The following is an 11307-nucleotide window of genomic DNA, read 5'->3' on the forward strand; positions in this document are numbered from 1 at the left end:
CCTGTTCTGCTCCCCACTCTGTCTCTGGTGAAGCCTCTCACCGCCCCGAGCCTCTGGCCTGTACCCCAGCTCTGTATGCATGAATAAATAAATCTTTAAAAAAAAAAAGCCAAAAAAAAAAAATCGGGAAGGAGAACTAAGCAGATGTTTCTTTAAAGAGGACATATAGGTGGCCAACAGGCACCTGCAAACATGCTTATTATTACTTATTAAGGAAATCCAAATCAAACCACCAGAACCCCTGGTAGCCTAGGTTTTCTGTCTCAGCACTCTCACTGCTGCAGCCTGAGTTTGATCTCTGAACAAGACACAGCAGACCTCTCCTGTCTCAGCCACTGTTCCCTTCAGCAGTGTATTTCAGTCAGCTTTCTTGTTCAGCTTTCCACTCTGTCTCTAATGAATTCTATCTACCACCCCCACCCAGGCCCCGCCTTCATACTTCTAGTCTCCACTTCAGTTCTTCTATGTCAGAACAACAACAACAAAAATGACAGTCTTGTTTATCTGAGGAACATAAAAGCAAAAACTCTCAACAAAAATCTTAACAATAAAATTGAAAAACAACCCCAAACCACAATGAGATATCATGTCATACCTGTGAAAACAGCCTATGTCAAAAACCAGAAAACAGAAACATGTGTTGACCAGGGTGTGGTGGGCATGTAAATTGGTGCACCATTTCAGAAAATAGTATGGATCTTCTTCAGAAAAAACAAAAATAGAGCTATCATAGGATCCAACAATCTCATTTCTGGTTGTCTATTCAGAGAAAATGAAATCATTAACTTGTACTTATATGTGCTACAATTTTCCACACAGCATTATTTACAATAGCTAAGATATGGAAACAACCTAAATGCCCAACAATAGGTAACTGTATAAAGATGTGGCGTATGTCTACACAATGGAATACTATTCAACTATAAAATAGATGGAATTTTGCCAGTCACTTGCAACCTGGTTTCTCAACTCAGACAGTGTTGCTGGTAGCACATGTTGACTAAGTAATCTTCTCTTTCTCTTGGTCCTCCCTATTCTCATTCCCCTCATAAATAAATACTTTTTTCCAGGAGGAAATTTTGCCATTTGCAGCAAAATGGAAGGGATTCAAGGGGAAAATGTGAAGCAAAATAAGTCAACAGGAGAAAAACAAATATTGGATGATTCCACTTATATATGCAACACAAGGAAACAAAACAGATGAATGGAAAAAAGAAAATAAAAATAAGTGGTGGAGGGCCCTCCCTGGTGGTGCAGCGGCTAAAGCACAGCACTAAGAAGCTTAAGCCACTTCCGCATGAGTTCGATTCCTGCCTGCCCCGGAGATAACCACATGGTGTGGCAGACCTCTCCTGACCCGCCCGCTGCTCCCCTCAGCAGTGTACTTTGTCGATCTGCCTGTTCTGCTCCCCTCTCTGTCTCTGGTGAAACCCTCCGCATCTTTGGCCTGTACCCCAGTTCTGTATGAATAAATAAATCTTTAAAAAAAAAAAGCAGTGGACATAGATGACAGAACTGAGGTTAGCAGAAAGTTAAGAGGGTGGTAGGTGGTCTCACCTAGGAATTTGCAGCCCAGTGAGAGAAAGGAATAGGAACTGGAAGTTGGCAGAGTAGTAACATGGTACTGTCCAAAAAGACCCTGAGGCTGCCCTGGGTCCCTGTTTACAGGTCTAGTGGCTCATCCATTCCTGGGATATTTCAAGGGTGGCTATTAGCTAGTGTGTGATGGCAAAAACCTACCAGCTGTTTACAAGCTGAAACTGCTGAGCCCCATGAAGCAGTCATTTACCTAAGATGCCCACCCTGTACTACAGCCTGTGTTTTACGCAGGAGAAAAACACAATCTGATGAACACAGATTGAAACTGGATGGTTAATCCCAGCCCCAGCAAATGGCTTTCACCCTTGCCCTAATTCTAAGGCCAGTGAAGGTCTGAGACAGTTCTCAAAACCTTCCCCTTCAGTTTGAGTAAGGCAGGGCTGGCACTCAATATAACCCCTCCTAATACAAGAGACATTTCCCCAAGGAGGCAACATCCTTGGAGTCTTAGGAGTGGGCAAAGCAGGCATGGGACAAACAAGCCAAATGACAGGTGTGAAGGCCTGAAGAGGTGAAAGGCCAGTAAGATCTGGGTATGGCAGGGGCAGCAGGCAGCAGTGGGAAGGCTGGCAACAAAGGCTGGAGGCTAGAGGAAGAAAGCCAGGATCTGCAAGGCTGGACGGGACCAGTGTGTTTTCCAATTCATGGGGCACTAGTGATGGAGGAAGGAAAGCAGGGAGAGGCATCATAAGACTGAGTCACACAAGGGGGATGGATAGAAGGGGCCAGCATAGCCATTAACATAGCTATAAACATCAAGACCCCATATACACAATGGAATATTACTCAGCAATCAAAAAAACAACAACACATGTCTTTTGCAGCAACATGGATGGAGCTGGAAAAGATCATGCTTAGTGAGATAAGCCAGAAAGAGAAAGAAAAATACCGGATGGTTTCACTCATAGCAGGAGTATAATGGACCAGGGGTGAAAATAATAAGAATAATGAACAGCCATATACCAGAGACATTTTGTGCGGGTGGAGTGGGGAATGGGATCAAAAATGGGGGGGTGAGGAGGAAAGTGCATGGGACTATGGTGATGGCACACACGTGACTTGGTGATGGGAAACACGGGGATTACAAATGAGATGGAAAAAAAATGTACAAAATGATGCAAAAATAAACTACTATATTATAAAAAAAAAAAAATCAAGACTGTTGACGCAGCCATAAAATCAAGGTCTTTAGGCAGCAATGCCACGGTGTCAGGATGTGAGCGGGAGGTCCCGGCAGGTAACAGGTTTGTTGGGGCCTATGTCTAAAGCTCAGACCCAAAAGGTAAAAGATAAGGACATGGAATGAAGCCCATTAGGGAATCTCTGGTCCTTTCAGATCCTATTCAAAGTCAACAAACCTAGGCTCACAGGGAGTGAGCCCCTCCCAGGAGAAGCTGTCTATATCAGAGCAGTCTCTGCTCCAGCACGTGACAGCAGTCCTCTGCCCACCTGTGACTATGAGGTGCTTCTTTCCACCCGCTCTCACTCTCCGCAGAGCAGCAGCCTCCTGCCTGCCTGTGACCTGCACCATGCTGGGACTTCCCTGAACTGACCTCCCTCAGTGGAGGTCTCTCTCCTAAGGCCGCCAGCCTGCAACCATGCAGGTTTCTCTCTGCAAACCTGACCCTTCCGGGGCATCTCTCCCTGCCTGCTTGTGCCTTTACAAGTGTCCATTACTCCTGTCCTTTTCTCTAATAAACTTCCTCTTTAAATGTAACTGAGTCTCTGTCTCATGGAGAAACTCATCGTGTGCTGCTGAAAGGGGAGCTCTGGTGAAACCTTTCCCAGAGTGAACCCAAGGACCCTGAACTCCAAAAAATGACATCACTAGGATATACACACCCATTTTTTTAAAAACAAGAATTCAAATTTGTTCCCTCTAAATTAACATGCTAGCTCCTCCCTACATGTTTTTTTTTTTTAATTGAGATAACACAGTTGGACAACACTATAAGATTTAAAAATACAGCGCCACACCCTTCAGGTGAAGTTACCACACCACACACACAAACAACATTCCTATAGCCCTCCACTGTTATCCACTATGTCCCCTCCTCCTCTGGTAGCTTAAATTCTACAGTCCTATTTCTAAGGTTTGTTACTGGGTTGGTTTTATCTGTGTCTTTGTTCTGTTTCTTTGTATTCTACATACAAGGAACCTCATCAAGTATTTGTTTTTCTCCTTCTGGCTTATGTCACTTAGTGCAATTCCCTCTCATTCCATCTATGTTATAGCAATTGACAAAGAGTAGATATATTGTTATAGTTGAGTAATATTCCACTGTGTAGATACCGCATATTCCTAATCCACTCATCTGTCTTTGGCACTTAAGCCGGATCCAGATCTTGACTACTGTAAATGCTGCAATGACCACAGGAGTGTAAATATCCCTTTGAATTAGTGCTTTTTTTTTTTTTTAAATTCTTTGCTAGATATGTAGGAGTGTAGTTGTTGGATCATATGAAAGACTTATTTTTAATATTTTGAGAAATAGCCATACTATTTTCCACAAAGGCTGGGCCAGTCCATACTCCCACCAACAAGTACAAGAGTTCCTTTTTCTTCACCTAACTCAACACTTGTTGCTTCTGGTTTTTTTGATATGGATCATTCTCATGGGTGTGAAATGGCCTCTTATTGTAGTTTTGATGTGCACTTCCCCAATGATAAGTGATGGTAAACATTTCATGTGCCCCTCGGCATCTGTATATCTTCTTTGGAGAAGTGCCTGCTAGTACTTCCCCCCATTTGTAGATTCGGCTATTTGCTTTCGTTTTGTTTTGTTGTATGAGTTCTTCCTAGGTCTTAACTATCAGCCCCTGTCAAGTATGATGTGCAAATATTTCTGCCCATTTAGTAGGGTGTCTTTTTAGTGATAGTTTCTTTTGCAGTGCAGAAACTTTTGAGTTTGATGTAATCCCAACTGTGGGTATTCTCCTTCTCTTGCTGTTGGACACAAATCCAGAAAGACAGCACTGAACCCTATGTCATGGCGTGTTCTGCCTGTCCTATGCATGTTATGCTTTTATGTCCTATATCCAAGTCATCTGTCCATTTTGAGTTGATTTTTGTGTATGGTGTGAGAAGGTGGTCTTTTTTTTTACATGTGTGTGTCAAGCTTTCTCAATACCATTTATTAGAGACTTTCCTTCCTCTCCCCACTCTCCTTTCTCCTTCTGTCTCCTCCCTGCTCCTTTGTCACAGCGTACTTGAGTTTGCCAAGCACAGGAAGGGCACAAACATCTAGGCTGAGAGCTTTGGGACCTCCAGCAGAAAAATAAAAGTGTATGAAAGCTGATAGCCACACAGTATCCCAGTATCTCATGATGTCTTTACAGAGAATGGTTCAGGTCATCTTCCCCTTGATACCAAACAATGAGAAGGCTTGAGGTGCAAAGCCGAAAACTCCTGGGCTTCCATCACAGTACACACTCAAGGAACAGTCCTGGCTGCAGGGAGATGATCCATGAGATGATCCATGCTTCCACAGTCCTGGCCCTCCTGGGCAAACTGGCACCAAGAAGCAGTCCATCAAAATAACATCTTCCCCACTGAGCACTTCTCTCTTCATTCAGAAACTGCTGGGGAGGTTATGTGCCCCTAGACACGCTGGCTGAGGCCTGGTCTGGCATTTTATTAGAACTGTTCCTCTAGTTTTGGAGGTATGCCACTTCCATAGGTACAGTTTCTACTCTCTGTTCACCCATTTTTCATTCTAAAGGCTTTCAATCAGAACAGGCTGTCTCTATTCCCGTGACAAATTAAAAAGGCCAATGAATACCTTATGTTTATAAAGCTCTGCAATTGATAGTGTATATTCCTCTCTATCATCTCCCTTATTCTCACTCCAACCCTGTTTTGTTAGCAGCATCATTCTCATTTTAGAGTGGGGAGACTGAGGCTCAGAGAGACTTCAGGACTTACCTGCTCCCAGAATGGAGCAGCTGAGCCAGGCCTAAGAACTTTTAGCCAGTGCTCACTATACCCTGTCCCACTGCTTCTCACTGAAAAACAGCAGGGCAGGAGAGAAGGCATCTGATCGGCCTAGACTTAACTCTCACTTTACCTGCTGTGTGGCTTTATGCAGGTGTTTTCACCTCTCTGGGCCATCTTGACCGAACATGGCCTTAAGATGGAGGGCTGCTCTGAAGACGAGGCTCCTGGCAAATAGTACTTGTCAGTAAATGTGGGTCATTTCCCTACTGTAAAATTCTGTCAGCACTTAGACTGGGTGGGACACAGCAGTCTGGAAAATGACTTTGAGAAAAAGTGCAATTTACCTGTTTGCCACCAGAGTGCAGTCAATTTCTGGTCTCTTGGTTTTGGGAATGACATACAGTGGATACCTGTCCCCATGTCGAATAAACACATGGACTGAGACCAGCTTAAAATGATGTGGGGCGTGACCTGTGGGAGAGAGGCACAACCAGTTATCAGGTAGTGACGTCGCTCCTGTTCACTCTGCAGAGGTGGGGTATGAAGAAGGTGAGGAGGGGGGAGGGGCTCTGCATAGCCTCACAAGGGAGGGCTGGCATGTCCCAGGCCTCTAGAAGTCACCAGGAGACTCAGGGGGTGGCAGTGGATGATGGCTGGGAGCAGGTCACCAGGGAAAGGTGGGCATGACATCAATGGGGGCACACAGAAATACTAGAAACAGTGACTGCTTAAAGCTCTCATGAAGCAAACAAGGCACAAATAGATATTCCACATCATTCCTGAAACACTTCCAAAGGAAGCAAATCTCAAAGTAGTGATCATGTTTTCCCAGAGCAGCAGGGCAAACTATGGATGTCCCGAGGCCTTGGAGAGAGCATACCTTGAAGGGGGTAGCCGAGGGTGATGATGCTCTTGAACCCACTCAGGCCGCCCTTCCATTTTGGGGCTGTCTCAGTAAAAACCATGGTAATGACAAAAGTTTGTGGAACCACGTGCTGACGTACATGCTGGCCGAAGCAGTCACTTACTGCTCCCTGAGAGTAGTTCTGTAGGTACTCTCATCTCACAGCTAAGGAAGCTGAGACCTGGGGATGCCCTCAATGTCACAGCCCGTTAAGTCACTCCTCGCCACTGCACTTTGTTGCTCAAAAAAACTAGTCCCCAAAGGGTGTCTGGCTGAGCCCTGAGCCAGGCAGCAGGCCAGGCTTACCTTCCATGCTATGCTCAGCCACACTCGGAATGTTGCAATACAGGAGAGCCTCGTAAATGGGGTCCATCACAGGGGGCTCCGTCACTGGGTCGGGCATGATCCTCTTTCGACTCTTGCTACTCACTCCATTCTTAGCAGCTGAGACAGGGATCAGGTGGACTGTAAGGAAGCAAAGCAGGTCACTGAAGTGACTTACTATTCTTTACCTCAGAGTTCGGTTGCATGCAAACATAGCGAAAATTCAGGTTCTCATTCACCAACCGTTCCATAAGCCCCACTGTGTCCTGTCTCTTTCTGCACTGCCTTCTCCTCACCAATAATTATGAAGCCACTCTGGTGGGCCATTCCTGACAAAGGCCTTCACCAACTTTATGAAATCGGAGGACTTTGCTCTCAACTCCCTTTATATTCTGTAAATTGTAAGGAGGAAACCATCACCTACTGAATGGCTACAAAGTGTGTCTGACGTATCTCATGTAGTAGCATCTGCCTGGTGCCATCTGGGGCCCAGAGCCCGAGCATAGGCACCTGCTCAACTAATGCTCACAGGACCACTTAGTAGAGATGAGAGCCAAGGCCAGGGGGAGGTGGAGGCACGAAGCCATACATGGTGGACAGAAACCTACTTCCAGCTCACTCCTTTGCCTCCAGGCAAGGCCCCCCCTTACCTCCCCCCCGCCCCCCCCCCCCCCCCCCCGCTGCCCCCAGCCTCCCAGTGATTCTCCCTCCACCCTGCTCCTCTAGATACCATACATGGCCCAGCAGTGTTATGTCAGTCCATATACTGCCCCCTTTTCCGCTGGTGGCCCACACTTGCCCCTCCCCCTGTGGTTCTGGATGAACTGTCAGTCACAGTCGCCCTGCCTGCTGGCAGGGGGACATGTGCCAGGAGCCAGTGAGGACAGCGACAGGCAACTGAACTCCTTTCCCTTGAGGGAGGTGATGGACAGACATTAGGGGAGGGCTACGCCAGCTTCTGGATGCTGATGTCTAGGAATGAATGAAGACTAGGGGTTTGCCCAGTCATCTCGTCCTTCCACGGACAACCTCTGAATACAGTGAAGAGAATGGTACTAAGTAAAGACAAACCAGATCAACGAACAAAAGGAACCAACCATAGAGACAGAGAGACCTGAGGATATCCACCCTTTAAGTTGAGTCGGAAGCTCTCTTAGCTGTCCCAGTTAACGCTGAGAAAGTCCTCTTTGCTTAAGCTAATTTGAATTGGGTTTCAGTTACTTTCAACCAAATTTGTCCTGATTCATATACTTTATCAACTGTTTATAAGCAAATGTAAGTGTATCGTCTGGGTCAGCGGTCCCTAATCTTTCCATGCTCTTTGTGGTTCACAGAATTTCTGGAGCTCCCTACACAAAACAATTTCATTTTTAGCACCCACCAACTGAGGGAAAAACTGTGCCCGTGAATTATTTATATTTGGAATGTTTTACTAATCACCATAATATATACAAATATTTGAACAGCAGTAAAGCAAGGCCCAATCATCATTCTAAATCCACTTAACTTCCATAATTTCTTCTACAAATTCACCTAAATATTCAAAACTCCTCTTTAGCAAAAGCATGCTGTACACAAAGGTAAAAGGCAAGCACTCCTCTCAGAGGGAAATGTTTTTAACATACCTGACAAATTATTAACATCCAAAGTGCCAAAGAGCTCCTATAACTAACAAATCACTATGGGATATGAGCAGGCTAGTTAGAGAAAAATAAATACCGATGGCCCAATAAACATATCAAAGATGCCAATGTTATTCGCACACAGAGAAACACAAAACAATAATGGGTCATGAGTCCCCATGTCCCCAGGGAGGAGAAAATCTTGTCTTAGTAGTAGTACAGGGAAGCTGTGAAACCAGTGCCCCCATACCTGCCGGTGACAGTGGGTACAGGGCCACTAAAATGTTCTGTGGGTTTTATCCCAGATCCCATTATTCCAATCCTTGGGTGCTCTGCTAACAGCATCAATTCCCATTACTAAAAGGTCTGACCAGAGAGATTCACCCAGTGCTGCTTGTAACAAGAAAAAGGGAAATAAACCAAATCTCTATCATTAGCAGAACAGAATGTTACATCCTGAATGTATTGTATGTACATATTCAGCTACAGTTAAAAAGGCTGGAAAAGAATCAGAGATCGGTGAAAGTTGGATATTTATATAATTCTCTTTATGGAAAGAAATGTACTATAAATGTATGACTTTGCAGACACTGTTTATTGTGTAATTCACAAAGGTAAATGCAAGGAAAAAATGTTGGCAAGCTCACAACGGACAGAAGTTTCCTCTGGGGAAGGGGTGGGGTGGGTGCAAAGAGGTACTTTTATTCATTCTTCTATGAATGTTTGTACTATTTTATATACCCATAGATAGATTTACAGTAAGCATGCAGAACATGTATTATGTGTGTTTAGAATACACATATATCTATACACTGTTCAGATGTACTTTTTTAATACAACAAGCATATTTTCATTCATTATTAAAGCTACTTGTGTTAAAATGACAATTACAGAGCTACAGAGTTGACCCTGCACCAACTCAAAACTGGCCATTCAGTTGGTCCAAAGCCTCTTCTTTCCCAGCAGCCGAAAGGGATGAGCAATGCCGACACACAGTTGAGGTGTCCAGAATTAATTTACTAGATGGGGGTCTATGCCAGGGCAAGGGAATGAGAATAGCAGAAGTCCTAAAGCAGAGTCCAAATGACTCAGTCTGTCTGGCTGTGGGGCGCCCCTCAGTCTTTGACTTTTATGAAATGGTACTAGATTCTGGCCTCTGGCTGTGCTCATGGGCATTCCTCGTTTAAGTGTAAGCCAGACAGAGGTGAAAGTAAGGACATATGATAATGGGAGTGACACAGGGATAGAGACCAAGGGCCCCTGGGAGTCCCTAGATACCCATGGTTTGCTGATGAATCTGTAAACACACAGGGTCAGGCCCACTGGGCTGCCACTTGGAGTGATTGCAAGCGGAACATCTGTCTCCCCTGCAAACTCACATGTTGAAATCCTAAACCTCCAGGTTATGATATTAGAAGATAGGGGGAATCTTTGGGAGGTGACTATGTCATGAGGGTGGAGCTCTCATGAATGGGATTAATGCACTTAAAAATGAGGTCCAAGAAAGCTCCTCTTCTTTCTGCCATGTAAATTTACAGCAAAATGATGTCATGTAGGAAATAAGTCGTGAAGGCACCACATGTTTTGACATTGGCCTTCTTGTGCTCAAGAAAAGAATTCCTGCTGTTTATAAATCAGCCACTATGGTATTTTTGTTAAAAAGCCCATTGGAACCATATGACATATCTATGACCCAAGGAAGAAGTGGTTTGAAAGCCACAGATAAAGACTGGATGAGAACCAGTGTGAGAACGTCCATCCAAAGATTTTACAGACATTCCTTTCATGCTTCCTTCGGCCTTGGGGCCTTAGTGTCTTATCCAGTGGCCATTGAGATGCTCATGGGACCTTCCTGAGTCGTCAGGACACAGGGTCAGTTCCTATGGGGTCTTTGGAGGAATCCTCCAGATACTAAACATTCAGGAGAGGGTCTGATGCATAAAGGTCATGGGGTGAGAAGTCTCCATGTTCCAGCACCCTTCCCCTAACTTGGATCTCCTTGCTCTGAACTGCTCAGAAACCCCCTACTCCTCACTCCCACGGGATGTTTCTCACCCATGCTTCTTCTGAGTGCAACTTCTCTTCTCCCACCTCTATTCCCTATTCTAGCCAACTCAATAACTGATCCCATGGTCACCTCTTTCAGGAAGTCCACCCTACATGCACAATTTGAATACCCCTCGTCCATGAGCCCTACAGGTTCTCAATGTCCACATAGCTCACACCATAGTACAAATAAGCTGGGGTATTCACAGGTTGTTAACTTCCCACCCTGAATGTGGAGGTGGAAGGACAATGTCCAGAAGGTGAGAATGATTTTTTTTCATGTTTTTTTTTTAAAGATTTATTTATTTATACATACATACAGAACCGGAGTAAAGGCCAGAGATGCAGGGGCAGTGATAGGATTCACCAGAGACAGAGTGGGGAGCAGAACAGGCATTATGAAGAAGTACACTGCTGAGGAGAGCAGTGGGATGATCAGGAGGAGTCTGCTGTGCCATGTGGATCTCCTCATGGGTCCCACCAGGGATGACATGCAGGGACCCCAGAAGAGCCTGGCAGCAAAGGAGTGGAGGCTGCTTCTGGTCAGACTGTTGTGTGGCTTGCCACATCAGCTATCCCCCATATCCTTGGTTATCTGGACAAAGGGGTAAGGGGGCCAACTTGGGGGCTGCGGAATAGACTCTGAGGCCTGGGCATCTTGGACACGCCAGGCTTCTCCTGGCAGGGCTTGCCGAGGTCCTGGCTCCTCCAACTGCCCTCTGGCACAGCTGGAAACTCTGCTAACTCCAAGCAGATAACAGCAGCTCAGATGTCATCAGGTCAATAAAAGAACTGTGGGGGCCCTCCCTGGTGGCGCAGCGGGTTAAAGCACTGCACTAAGAAGCTTAAGCCACTTCCACATGAGTTCGATCCCT

The 11307-nt window shown here is 45.4% G+C and overlaps 1 protein-coding gene across 1 annotated transcript in view; it reads right to left on the reverse strand.

The window, feature by feature from the left end:
* PXYLP1 (2-phosphoxylose phosphatase 1) overlaps nt 1-11307 on the reverse strand; it is a 77835-nt gene that overhangs the window by 19318 nt on the left and 47210 nt on the right. Inside the window, exons 3-4 of the mRNA XM_004682151.2 lie at nt 6747-6905; nt 5881-6007 (exon numbers count right to left, since the gene is read on the reverse strand). Coding sequence (XP_004682208.1) covers nt 5881-6007; nt 6747-6905 — 286 coding nt within the window. The remainder of the gene's footprint in view (nt 1-5880; nt 6008-6746; nt 6906-11307) is intronic.

The sequence above is a fragment of the Condylura cristata genome, unplaced genomic scaffold (assembly GCF_000260355.1).
Source record: "Condylura cristata isolate star-nosed mole 26May11 unplaced genomic scaffold, ConCri1.0 scaffold00014, whole genome shotgun sequence".
Lineage (NCBI taxonomy): Eukaryota > Metazoa > Chordata > Mammalia > Eulipotyphla > Talpidae > Condylura > Condylura cristata.